General features: G+C 37.4%; 2 protein-coding genes across 2 annotated transcripts; both read left to right on the top strand.

Annotated features, from left to right (window-relative positions):
- The first annotated feature begins 329 nt into the window (after positions 1-329).
- On the top strand, positions 330-800 carry LOC107759739 (uncharacterized). Its single transcript, XM_016577741.2, has one exon. It carries the CDS (start codon positions 330-332, stop codon positions 798-800), a length of 471 nt encoding a protein of 156 aa, XP_016433227.1.
- Positions 801-2,754: 1,954 nt separating this feature from the next.
- On the top strand, positions 2,755-5,930 carry LOC107759737 (methionine gamma-lyase). Its single transcript, XM_016577739.1, has 2 exons — positions 2,755-3,628; positions 4,979-5,930. The coding sequence occupies exons 1-2, from the start codon at positions 2,851-2,853 to the stop codon at positions 5,530-5,532; spliced, it is 1,332 nt and encodes a 443-aa protein (XP_016433225.1). The 5' UTR covers positions 2,755-2,850; the 3' UTR covers positions 5,533-5,930.
- The last annotated feature ends 8,392 nt before the right edge of the window (positions 5,931-14,322 follow it).

Genomic DNA, 14,322 nt, shown 5'->3' with positions numbered 1-14,322 from the left:
ATAAATACTTTGTGTATTTATAAATTATTTAGTAAATATTTTGTGTATTTATAAATCATTTAGTAAACATTAAGGGTAGTTTAGACCCTTTTCCGTATAATAATGGGATTGTCGAGTCTGAAAATTTTGCCGTGCACAACTGCCTAATTGGGAAAGTAGCTAGCAATTCGGCTCAATATTCTTTACTTGTCTAGGGTTAGGTAAGCAACTCCAGCGACCAAACTTTTCTAGCTCAACTAATTCCAGCCAACAATCTAACCATATAATAAGCCTCAGTTACTGAATCATACAATATCATACGTTCTTTCCTATCTGAATCAATTGCAAAAATGTCTAGTGATCAGCAGAAATCACACGAAGATGAACGCGCAGGAGCAGAAATTGTATACGGAGCTGAAGAATGCTACCGCCATTCAGTAGAAATGTTACAAGATTTAGGATTTCCGAAAGGAGTCCTTCCTCTTAAAGATCTTGAAGAATGTGGACACGTTCGTGAAACTGGATTTGTGTGGATGAAACAAAAGGCCCCGTACGAGCATTATTTTACTGCAACAAAAACTCTTGTAAGCTATGCTATTGAGGTAACTGCATATGTGGAGAAATGTAAGATGAAAAAAATGACTGGTGTTAAGAGTAAGCAACTATTTCTTTGGGTGCCAATTGTTGAAATGAGCATTGAAGATCCTGCTTCAAAAAAGATTTATTTCAAGACTCCTATGGGAATTGGAAAGACTTTTCCTATTACTGCTTTTATGAGTGAGGAGGAAAAGCAAAAGTACTTAGAGAAAGCCAATGAGTAGTACTACAATATTTCCCTTTACTTGGGACAGAGCTTGAAGTTTTTTTTTCTTTCAATTTTCTTGCACACAAACATGCTACTATACTTAAGAAGAATGATATCTTCATGAACTGAGTAATCCCTATTTTACATGTTGGTTCCAATATCATTAGTCATCAAATAAGCAGTTGCTTAGTTACTTGTATTTTAATTTTACGGTGATAATTTTGACCTGAATTGTCGCGAAATTGGCCTTTTGTGAAAATCACAATAAAAAACCTTCATATTAGCTCAAACTCTATTATTGGTAGTAGGGGTGGCAAACATGCGAGATCAAGAAGAAGAAAGTGGAACTAGGAATTAATGAATATAATATTTAAATTATTTTTTTGGTAAAATGGCATAATATGTATATTAGAATTTTAAGTCAAGTAGTGTGATCACTAGTGAGGACCAATCTAAGTGAAAGGATTAACAGAAGCAACAAGGGATAGAGCTATCTTTGTTGAAGGGGATTCAATTGGCACCCCTTCACTAAAAATGGACATATATATAAGTTAAATTCTTTTAATATATGTATATTGCATGTTGAATCTTTTTAGCTTTTTCATGTTTTACTTTATTATCTTTTGTTGTCACGGGAAGTGATGGACCACTTTATTTGGGATTGGATCGTAAGAGAGGAACAAAAACGAATTAGTAAGAGAAAAACAAAAAGAATACGACTGTTGAAGCTTTTTACGTAATCATTTATTGATCTCTCTTCTTCCTCATAGAAAGAAAATGAAAATGCAGAATAATTGTTTTAGGAAGTGAAGTTACAAATTACATTGCTTTACGTGTTTCATTTATCAGCTGTTCCGTTGTTTCCTTCTTTGTCACAACATGTGATAGCATATTCTAGTTCCCTAGTTAAGCAAATTTTCAATATTATGATAATAATGCACGAAAATACCCCATTTTGTGGATAACTTGGAGGGATGAACATATGTGTGCGTGTGTGTGCAGATAGCGCATAACCATTTAATGATCTCGTTATATATATTTATTCTGATCATAAGTGATACACAAAAACACATAATATTAATTAAAAAGAAACAACAAAGCAACAATTTCATGGTTTAAGACTTTAAGATGATTGATGTTCATTAATAGAGTATAATTTAAGTTTGAAAACATTAACTTTAACTTGATAGAGTACATATCTATTTGAAATGCATGCGTTTATCCGACGAGAGAATTAATTTAGACGAATTTATTGAATGTAATGCTACATCCAAAAGTCGTTAAATAGAACTTCTTTATAGTACTCCTCAAATTCAAATTAGGGGGTCGTAGATGCATATCTTGTTTGGTCAAGCTTCTAAAATTAGCTTATTTTGAAAAGTATTTTTTTTCAAAAGTTAATTTTGGAGAGAAACAGTTTGTATTTGACTAATTAATTTAAAAATTACTTCTTAACAGCAATTAGTGTTTGTCCAAACTTTTAAAAAGTGTTTCTAAGTGTATTTTTTTTAAAAGCGCTTTTCAAAAAAGTGCTTCTAGGGAGAAGCTACTTTTTTCTGTTTCTCCAAAATGGTTTCTGCTTCTATTCAAAAATATTTTTTTTTCTTCTAAAAGTTTGGCCAGACACTTAAACTTTAAAAAAAGTATATTTTTTTTCTCGAAAAAAAATATTTTTAGCATCGGAGAAGCTTGGCGAAACAGGCTAGCGGTATACTACCACATCACGTGAGAAATGTAGACCATATGCCATAGTGTTTATTTCTTTCTCTACACGGCTTACTTGCACGTAAGAACCACCATAATTAGCTACAGCCTACTAGTACCATCCAATGTTGTTACGGCATGAACGTCTGAATTAAGGCAGTTAAGACAAAAAAGTAAAAACAAGAGTTTTCTTTTAATTTCTTTTTGTTAATATCCACATAAGCTTCCTTGCCCCACACCCTTATATATATAGACTTCTATTTATTTTGCTCATCAACGTAACATTATTCTTCAATCTTCTAGTCGGAAACGATCGCTTTTATCTCTCTTTCACCCAAATCAAGTAATTGTACATCTTATACATGGCGGATAAATTGCAACAAAACGCGGTCGTTTCAAACAAGAAGTTATCGGCTTCCGATGAACGTGATCATTGTGACGACGTCATCGTGGCCAAAAAACCAACGAAGCACCACCTCATATGGGAGGATCCAGCGGCGGCGTTGGCAAATGCCCGCCATGAATTTGGCGAACATGGCGGAGTCAACATGTCCATCGAAGCCTCCGCCACATTCACCGTCATGGACCCCGAGATTTTGAGCCGCATGTTCGCGGGGGAACTTGGCCCTGACCGTGATTTCTTCATTTATAGCCGTCATTTCAATCCTACCGTCCTCAATTTGGGGCGCCTCATGGCGGCCTTAGAGGGTACCGAGGCCGCCTACTGCACGTCCTCTGGCATGTCAGCCATCGCATCCGTGATGCTCCAGCTCTGCAGCTCAGGAGACCACGTGGTGGCCTCGCGTTCCTTGTACGGAGGGACGCATGCTTTGCTCACGCACTTTTTACCGAGGACGTCTAATATAACGACGTCGTTTGCGGACATTAGGGATTTTGATATGGTTAATGAAGCAATTGTGGAAGGGAAAACGAAGGTGTTGTATTTTGAATCAATTTCAAATCCGACGTTGACGGTTTCGAATATTCCCGAGTTGTGTAGGATAGCGCATGAGAAGGGGGTGACGGTGGTGGTGGACAACACATTTGCTCCGATGGTGTTGTCTCCGGCGAGGTTGGGAGCCGACGTCGTCGTTCATAGTATCTCCAAGTATATTAGTGGTGGTGCTGACGTCATTGCAGGTAATTTTCACGTGTATCATTTCTTTTCATGATAGTAATTAGCGTTCGGGACCATTTTGTATGTTACGTATGCATAGTTCTTTTCATTTTCGTATCAAGAGAGTAACAAAACGGAAAACTAACCGGGTGCATAGACCAGGTACGGCTCAACAGATCTCGGGGACTAAGAGGAAATCATATTCGGAGGTCCTTAATCCCAGTATAATCTCATTTGTGAGGTTTTGGGAGGGTAGTTTGTACGCAGACCTTACCCCTACCCTGGATTAGAGAAGCTGTTTCCGATAAATACTTGACTCCCTCCCTTCAAGAACTCCCCAACTTGCTCTTGGGTGACTCGAACTCATAACCTCTTGGTTGGAAATGGAGAATGTTCACCACTAGAGCAACCCACTCTTGTCAAATATACTAATTAATGAGGGAAGAAAATTATCATAATTTATAAATTTATTGTATAAAATAACCTCAATCAAGTAACAAAAAATATACTGTAACACTTTTTTTATTCTAATTATTTATATAAATTATATAATATATAATAGTAACAATAATAATAAGAATTTAAAATAAATTTGGGGCCTTCAAAATTTGGGGGCCTAAGGCAATGGCCTAACTGCCCAAAGCCTTAGAGCCGCCCCTAGTAGAGACAATCATTAACGATAACAACAACAACAACAATATACCTAGTATTATCCCAAACTGCAGGGTCTGAGAAGGATAGTGTGTACGCAGATCTTACCCCTACCTATGTGAGGATAGAGAGGTTATTTCCAAAAGACAATCATTGAATCATCACAAAATATAATTAATTGTTGATCTAAATTGTAGCTGCGTCAACCCAATAAATAGGTGATACATGTATTCACCAACGCTCTTGTCAATAAATTCCAGTTAATTAGGAGTATATATTTTTATCTTAGCATATGATTTAACCATGATAAGTTAGTATATTGCTTAAACATTGGGTGTACAATCAGATCGGCGGATCTAGCACTATGACATCGGATTCATCTGAACACAGATTTTTCGACGGGAACATAAAATGATGTGTAAAATTTACTAATATTGCAACAAATAGTAAGTCCGAGTTCATAATTTTAAGAATAAAATGGATTCAATGCTAAGAAACCTAAAAGTTGAACTCATAAAACTTAAATCCTAGATCCGGTTCTAGATACAATGGTAATCTACATCTATTGAACAAAAATATTATATATACCTACTCTAAATTTATGGTCACTATCACGAGGCAGTTTATATATACAATGCTCTTTTATCTTAATTGATTGACATAAAATTTTGAATCCGCATTAAATGAAATTGAAATTATTTTACTTTGCAAAAAACACACAGGTGCTGTGTGTGGACCGGCAAGTCTAGTGAACTCAATGATGGATCTTCGTCAAGGGGCACTGATGCTACTAGGCCCAACCATGAACGCGAAGGTCGCGTTCGAACTGTCAGAAAGACTTCCTCACTTAAGCTTAAGAATGAAAGAGCATTGCAATCGCGCTCTCATTTTCGCTACTAGAATGACGAATCTCGGGCTCAAAGTCATTTACCCAGGTCTAGAAAATCACCCAGATAATGCCCTTCTCAAGTCCATGGCCAATAAAGACTATGGCTATGGTGGAATTTTGTGTCTGGACATGGGAACTGAGGAAAGAGCGAACCGTTTGATGAATGTTTTGCAAAATTGCACACAATTTGGGTTCATGGCAGTGAGTTTGGGTTATTATGAGACACTTATGTCATGTTCGGGCAGTAGTACTAGTAGTGAAATGAATAACCAAGAGAAGGAATTGGCTGGGATTTCGCCTGGTTTGGTGAGAATGTCAGTTGGATATAATGGTACGTTGGAGCAGAAATGGACCCAGCTCGAGAAAGCGTTGTCCGAAATGCAATAGAAAATGGGGCAATTGCACAAATAATCATTCCCAGGAATGCTATTTTGGAGATTAGCCAATACTTATTTTGTTTTAAAAATTTAAACTAAAAATCTTAACTTCAGGACTAATCAAGACATTTTTATCCCGAAAAGTTGAACTGAAAAACTGAAATTTCAGATGCACTGGTTAATTCTTAAATAGCAGCCCTATAAAGTAGCTACTTGATGTCATTTCTACATTTAAAAAAATGGCCTTACAGAGGCCTGAAATTTTGCATTTTGCAACTATAATGTTTTGTCACATAGATTTTGCTTTATTTGTTGGGTCCATATTTATATTTCAGATTTTATCTGTAATAAGAACTATACTGGACTAGTATCGTCCGGTTCGAATATGTCAAGTTGTTTGTTTATATCTTCAGTTAGCCAATAAGATGTGATTTGAAATATGTGTGTCTTGTAAATGCTTTTCTTTCTAGTCCTTTACATTTGTTATCCTTACGAGAACTAAAGGTAATCTATATTGGAATTTAGGACATACTATGTAAAAGAATTTCTCTTTATATTGACAAGTTCATTTATGAATCAATTTGCGCTACGTATGAAGTCTTTTTCGATAGGGAGCGTCAAAATTTCACATACGATACGAATCTGAATTAGAAAACTTGATGGATTTAGGACACTAAATGTTTAAAATAAAAATAAAAATGTGTGTGCATATGCAACACCAAATTAGCGTCGCTTAAAACCCCACCGCGCAGGTGAGAGCTATGGCGACGCAAAAGGCGACTCAGAGGCGATTTTTTTTGATAGAGCTCCTATGGCCGTTCCGGCCGGTGGCCAGCCCACTTTTTCGGTTGGTCAGTCTCCTGCGAACCTCGCCCCATCTTCTGATACTGCAAAAACCAATTTCCAACCCTTAGATTTCTCTAATCTATTGAAACTAGTTGCATTAAATAACCCCATGCACGTGATCCCTAGCGAGAAATCTATTGTTGATCCAATATCAATTAGACGAGCTACTTTCTTGCATGGACAACCCCTTGTCAAGTTTACAGAAGCAGAAGTTGATCGTATGAATGTCATAGAAGGATTACAATAGGCAGTTGTGGGTAAGTTCTCTTATGGATGGCCAGAATTACAAGAGCTACATAGAATTATCCCAGTTCAATGTAAAATCAAAGGTGAATGCAATGTTGTTATTTTTTTAGAGATAGGCATGTGCTAATTAAATTGACATTATGGGAAGATTTTATTAATCTTACGTCAAATAGTGTTTATTATGTTAAAGCTAAGGATTAGGGCTGGGCATATATCGGGTAAAATCGATAATCCGAACCGTTAATTATTTATTGGGTTATCAGTATTGGGTTATTGAGTTAACGGTTCGGTAACGGTTTAGAATTTTTTCACTATTGGATTATCGGTTCGGGCCTCGGTTTGCCAATTTTATTAATGGGTTAACCGATAACCCAATAAGAATTAATGAAATTACTACTTTACCCATAAGTATTTACATATGCTAGGGCTTCACTTCATTCTTTCCTTTTCTTCCTCAGCCGCATTCTTCAGTCTTCAGTTGCTCCATCTTCATTTTTCATAGACCTTACTAGTTACTCCTAGTATAAGTCTTTAGTCTTATACATTAGGCTTTTAATTTCTATAAAAAAAAATCATCTTAATATAAGGATTTTTGATTGTTAAAGGTTCTTTATTTATTTATTTATTTATTTGTGTTTCTTAATTTTGTGAGCTCATGTTGTGCAGCTTATACCTACTACCATTTTTTTTTCAGGTTAGGCATTTGACAAACAATATCCAGTTTATCTTGGATTGATTGGAGGTAATAATGTTGGACTAATTATTTATTATGTCAGTTAAATCTTTCTATTTGTGGAATTTTTAAGTGGATGTTCAATTTCTTGCTTAAATTCATTCACTTTCATGTTTTTATGTGGCTAATTTATGTTGTGCTTTGCTTTTAGTTGTAAAAAGTTATAATTTTTACTGTATTTTGGTTAATTTTAGTTTACATGGGAGGTAATAATATTTAATTTAATTATTTATTTACTGTTTCTTTATTAGTTTGCTTTTGTACTTTGATTAGTTTTAGCAATTATGACACTAAATTTTTTCTATTTTTGGAAATTTTAAGAGGGTGTTCAAATTCTTGTTTAGATTCAGTTCTGAAATTTTGGGGTCTGAAACTATTTTAGTTCTGTTGTGTGTTTCCCAAAGTATTGAACTTTAAGTTAAGAATTAGTGGCTGAGATTTTTATTAGTATTGCCATTACTTATATGGCTACGTTGATAATGATATTGGTAATTTGGGGTTTCGGTTGATTTCAGTTTACAAGGGAGGCAATAATGTTGAAGTCAATTGTGTTTCTAGTGTTTACTAATCAATAATGTTGAAATCATTATTTTTGGGTTTAATTCTTTTTATATACGAGTATTTGAGTATTTATTGACATATTTTAGAATTAGGACATGTATTCTTTTACTGTTGAAACTTTGGTAAGTTCATTATTCAACTTCTATAGTATGCATTGCTAAGAATTTATCTGACTTAATATTTTTTCTTTTTATGTTTAATAGGTGTAATCATGCCTCGACTTCGTGGTCACAAAACTACCTCACTTATTTGGAGTTACAATGAAAGGATTGAAGAAGGTGATGATGGATAATGGAAGTAAGATGCAGTCATTGTCATCTTGTTTTTCATTACAATGCATAACAAAGTGGTACTAAGTCCTTAATGAGGCATGTTGAGCGTTGTTTGGAGCACAATTTAGTGAAGCCTATAAGGATTGAGTAGTTGTTGTCCTGTTAACTTGAATTTGAACCTTTAGTACTATATGTTTGGACTTGTTAATTTTAAGGTGAAATTGCTACTACTTTGTATTATTATTAAAATGTATTTGAACAATTGTTGTTGAAGAATTAGTACTATTCCAGTTGTGGCCACTGGACAGAACGCAGAAATGGGTAGTATACTCTATGTGAATTCTTCTCTTTTTTGCTTAACTCCTGTGAATTGTCTTCTCTTTTTTGCTTAATTCTAGATTGAGTTATCTTATCGGGTAAACCGATAACCGAACCGATAATGATCGATAACCGATTAACCGATAACCGATATCTTATCGGTTCAGTTATCGGTTTATTAAATTTATAAATCGATAATCGATATGCTAAACCGGTAATATTCATAACCGAACCGAACCGACCGATGCCCACCCCTACTAAGGATGGTTATGAATATCAAATGAGGCCACTAATTTATGATGCAAAGTTCAAAGTAGGTGAAGAAACTCCAATGGCTATGGTTTGGATTTCTTTTCCAAGCTTGTTACCAACGTATTTTGTGAAGAAATATTTGTTCTCTTTAGTTTCAGCAGTAGGGAAACCATTACACCTTGATATGGATGCTATTAATAAAACACGACCTAGTTGTGCAAGAGTTAAAGTCCTAGTCGATCTTCTAGCTGACTTGCCCAATAAAATGCGTATGGGTATAGAGAATGAGTCTACTGGGGAAATAAGGACGGAATGGGTGAAAATTCAATATGATTTTTACCTAAATATTATAAAGAGTGTAGGCTACAAGGGCATGCTGAGATTGATTGATGGAGGTTACATCCTGAATTAATGGTTCATGACAAAGACAAGCATGCTGCAGCTGGTAATGTTGAAGACAAGGAGAAAACTAAGGGTCCATTAATGATCCTTACAAGTGAAAAAAATAGTTGGTAATGTAGGTGAGCAATGGAATGAGGTGAGGGACAATCGTGTGAAGAACACTGGAAAATAAAATAATTTGCAAACTAAAACTGGGAAAGAAATTATCCCAGTTAATGAAGGTGTATCCCAACAGGTTTCAACAAATAATAAATTTGCAGCATTAAAAGTGTAGGAAGGAGATAAGGAAGAAAACAATCAGCATGTTTTGAGGGAAGAAAGTACTGCTCAGTGTAGCCCAAAATCCAATCCTAAGGAAGCTGGGAAATCTTTAAACCCAGCTGCACCTGTTTACAAACCAACTTCACCTAGGATTAGGGCAACAAAGGGAGTTAATATAACTATAATCAATAATGACAAAGAAAAAGAAGATGCAAGGGTGAAGGAGTCTACTGCACAGTGGGTAACTCGAACTTTTGGTGCTAATAATATTGCAAATAATGAGGTGAATGATACAAGTATAAACAAGGAGTTAGGTTGTGATGACCTAGCTAGGTTTGTTACCACAAACCAGTCGTGTTAGGAAGTTCTATCTCAAACACAAGAAACTGGTAATGTATAATTGGTAAAGTTGTGGAGTGATCAAGTTGGGAAATTTTCAGAAGAAGAAGAGGAAATCCCAGGTGAGGAAGAACATGATCACGTGGAGGAAGATGATCAATCAGCAGAGGTTGCTAACAATGAAGCAATTGATGAGGAAGATGATCAAGCAAACTTAACGGATGTTACAAAGGCTACTGATCAGGCAAATTTGGATTTTGTAGGTGGGGATACTATGAAGAAGGTTGGTATGCAAGTAAGCAGCTCAAATAAGTGAGGTACTGAGCCCAAAACCAATGAAACAGTAAATATTACCAACCCTATTTTGGAAGATGCAGCCTTAGCTACAGTTACCCTAATGCAACTATTACGACTAAGGGTACAAGTTCAACTGGAAAGAAGATGCAATTGGTATCCAGTTCTCCAAAAAATCAACCATTGAAGGTGGCCAAAGAAAATTTGAATAAACTACTTATTCCTAAACCTCTGCAAAATTAGCCGGTACATCAAGTTGTTACAATGGAGGATGATGATCAACATGCAAGAGGAGGCAAGGATCTTTATGAGGAATCTACTGCCCAGAATTTCAGGAATGCTGCACGACAAGGTGATATCTCCCCAAGGTTTGTTGAAAAAGGAAAATCGATTGGCAAAAGTAGGAGGAAACAAGCAAAGGAAACTTCTAGTGGTATACTTGCTGGAGTGCAAACAAAACGGACAGTGTCTAAATCCATTAATTATATATGTATGCTATGATATGGAATATTATATCAGTCAATACAAAGAAAGCCTTTTAAAGGCTTGTTACAATGCACATGCAATATGAATTTTATTTTATTGGGTTGATGGAGCCAATACAAAATGCCAACAAATTAGAAACTTATAGAAGGCAACTGGGAATGCATCATGCTTTTGTTAATGTCTCAAACAAGGTATGGGCATTTATTGATGAATACTATGAGGTGAAAATACTATTTGATATGGAGCAGTGGATTACATTAAGGTTATTCAATTCTCAGACCTAAAAGGAATTTGTAGTAACTTTGGTGTATGCTAAATGCGATGTAATTGAGAGGATTGAACTTTGGGACAAAATGCATGCTTTAGCTCATGACATGATTGTCCCTTGGCTTGTGGGGGGATTTTAATGTAATTGTTGATAAAGAAGAGAAGTTTGGGGGGCTGTCAGTTTTAATGAATGAAATGGAGGATTTCAGGAATTGTATAAATACTTGTAATCTCTTTGATTTGGGATTCAAGGGTAGTATTTACACATAGTGAAATGGTAGAACAAATGATGATTGCATCCTCAAACAACTTGATAGATGGCTGGCTAACTTAGAATTTCAGCAAATATTACATAGACCAGAGGTAACACACTTATCCAAGACGGGGTCAGACCACTGTTGTCACGACCCAAAATCTAACCATGGTCGTGATGGCGCCTATCGTGTTACAAGGCAAGCCTATTTCCCAAAATATTACTACTAAATCGATTATAAGAATTTAATAAAATATTTCCAACATTTGAATTTTTTCATAAACTAAATCAACTCTAAATATAATTATAGAAAATACGAAAATGATCCCCAAACATCGGGGGTCACTAAGTCATGAGCGTCTAAATCTATGAACTAAGAAATAAAGTTGTCTAACTGTCAATATAGTCCAAAAGAAGAAATGATAAAAGGAGTAACAAGGTCTTACGGACGCTAGCAACTACCTTGCAGTCTCCAATGATAGCCAGCCTGAACTCAACGTTCGCCGCGCTCTAACTCACATAGATCTGCACATAAAGTGCAGGGTGTAGTATGAGTACAACCGACTCAGTAGTAATATAAAAAACGAAGGAACTGAGTAGTAGTGACGAGCTAAGTAGAACAATTCAATTATTTCTTTATCATAATTTAAAATAAACATAAATAAACAAGGAAATACCATCAACTCAATAAATGCTACAAAGAAATTAACGGGTAAAATGCAGCAACAACAAAAGCAATGAATCCTCACAGCAATGTCACTCCATCACTCAGCACTCGGTTCTCGGCAATCGCACTCAACACTCAATACGTACCTGCGCTCACTGGGGTTGTGTACAGACTCCGGAGGGGATCCCAAAGCCCAAGCGCTAAGCATGGACAACTCGTGTGCTGCACAGACAGCTCACGTGCCATAATATCAATCTCTGGATCTGCACGGTCAACTCACGTGCTACGCAGACAACTCACGCGCTATGGTATCAATACCTGGATCTGCACGGACAACTCACGTGTTGCACGGACAACTCACCTGCCTCAATCAAATACCTCACAACAGGCCATCATCCTCACTCAGTCATGTACCTCTCTAGCCTCACCATCATCAACAAATAAGGGAAACACAACCCACGTCAAGTATCACAACATATCAGGAAAATAATAGGGACTGAGGTAAACCAGTACAATAATATCTAAGACTGAGTGCAAATAATGTGAGCATCAATAAAACCTAAGCATGATCTCTAACATGAAGGCAAACAAGTTCAACAACAAATAAACACATAACCACAAATAATAGCCATAGGTCTCACAGCCTCACGGGATGGACCAAGTCTCAATCCCTCACGGTGCACACCCACACACCCGTCACCTAGCGTGGGTATCACTTCCAAATAATCATGTGATGTCAAATCTCCGGGTTTATACCCTCAAAGCCATAGTTAAAACTGTTACTTACCTTAAAAGCGTAAACTCCTACTCCGGGATGCCCTCGTCTCTGGACTCGGTCTCCAAAAGCTCTGAATCTAACCAAAATCAGAAAACTACTATCAACATAGGCTAAAGAATCGAATTCCACAATAAAAACTACATAAATAGGCCCAAAATCCGAAATCGGCCAAAACCTGACCCCCGGGCCCACGTCTCAAAACTAGTCAAAATGGCATAATAACAAACCTCGTCCTCACCCGAGTCTGACCATATAAAATTCGTCAAAATCGGACTCCGTTTGGTCCCTCAAATCCTCACTTAAAACTCTCCAAAACTCAAACCCTAACTCCCTCAATTTCACCCTAAACACCTATTAATTTCATGGCTAATCAGTGGAAAAATATCATAAACGCGTGTAAATAAACCCAAGCGACTTACCTCACTGATGTCTCATGATTCTCCCTTGAAAAACACTTCCCTAGCTCAAAAACCTGTTCAACAATGAAGGAACAAGGGCAAAAATTCGCGATGTGTGATATATATATAGGTTCTGCCCAGGGGTTCCGCACCTGCGACCCCCATATGCGCATCTGCGCTTTCGCATCTGCGGATAATTTCCGCTTCTACGGATTTTCATTAACATGATAGGCTTCGCTTCTGCGGTCACCTTACCTCACTGGCGGTCATCGCAGATGCGGAGAACAAGCTGCACCTGTGGTTCCTCTGCGCACCTGCGCCTCAAGCCCCCACTTGCGAAGCTCGCACCTGCACAATCTCCTTCGCACCTGCGGTCTCGCAGGTGCGACACTCCTTACGCACCTGCGCCAACTGCCCAGCTGACCAATTCTGCATCTGCGATAAGACTCCTACATCTTTGACCATCGCACCTGCGGTCTCCAATCCGGAGGTGCGGACACACCAGAAGACTGTGCACCAGCAGATTTCCAGCAGTTCAACTTCACAAATTTTCAACATGTTAACCATCCAAATCACACCCGAGCCCCTCGGGACCTCAACAAATAATTCTCACAAGTCATATATCACTACCCGAACTTAGTCGAACCTTCAGAACACCCAAAACAACACCAAAACATCGAATCAACCCTGGATTCAAGCCTAAGAACTTCTAAACTTCCAAAATTCACCAACGACGTCGAAACCTATCAAACCACGTCCGAATGACCTCAAATTTTAAAAACGCGTCACAAATGACACTACGAACCTACTCCAACTTCCGGAATTCCATTCCAACCCCGATACCTAATTTTCCACTACCGACCAAAATTGTCAAATTTCTAATCTTCGCCAATTCAAGCCTAATTCTACAACAGACCTCCAATTTACATTCCGGACACACTCCTAAGTCTAAAATTACCCAACGAAGCTAACCGAATCATAAAAATTCACATCCGAATTCGTTTACTCATAAGTCAACTTTCGATTGACTTTTCTAACTTAACTTTCTAACTAAGAGACTACATGTTCATTTTACTCCAAAACTACTCCGGGCCCAAACCTACCAACTCGATGTAACTCAACGTAACTGAACAACACATAAATAGATAGAAATGGGGAAAACATGGCTATAACTCTCGGAACGGCTGACCGGGTTGTTACATCTTCCCCCTCTTAAACAAACGTTCGTCCTCAAACTAGTCTAACAAAAAGAACATACCTGAAATCATAGCATCTGAAGCAACAACGTCTGGCCTAGCTGGGAGGGCATAGAAACGGGTCTGACCACCCTCTGATCTGCCTCCCCCTCTCGGGCGACCCATAGCTGACTGGGCTCCGCCCCTAGCTGGCTAAACTCCAACCCTAGCTGGCTGGGCGGGTGGTGGAGG

Source organism: Nicotiana tabacum, chromosome 15 (assembly GCF_000715075.1).
Source record: "Nicotiana tabacum cultivar K326 chromosome 15, ASM71507v2, whole genome shotgun sequence".
NCBI lineage: Eukaryota > Viridiplantae > Streptophyta > Magnoliopsida > Solanales > Solanaceae > Nicotiana > Nicotiana tabacum.
The sequence above is the reverse complement of the archived record's forward strand: the minus strand, read 5'-3'. Positions and strand labels throughout refer to the sequence as shown.

Bases quoted from the DNA above. Each gene is read 5' to 3' on its own strand.
- LOC107759739 (XM_016577741.2), top strand. From the start codon at position 330: ATGTCTAGTGATCAGCAGAAATCACACGAAGATGAACGCGCAGGAGCA.
- LOC107759737 (XM_016577739.1), top strand. From the start codon at position 2,851: ATGGCGGATAAATTGCAACAAAACGCGGTCGTTTCAAACAAGAAGTTA. The intron at 3,629-4,978 runs GTAATTTTCACG...AAAAACACACAG, and splicing joins TGGTGCTGACGTCATTGCAG to GTGCTGTGTGTGGACCGGCA.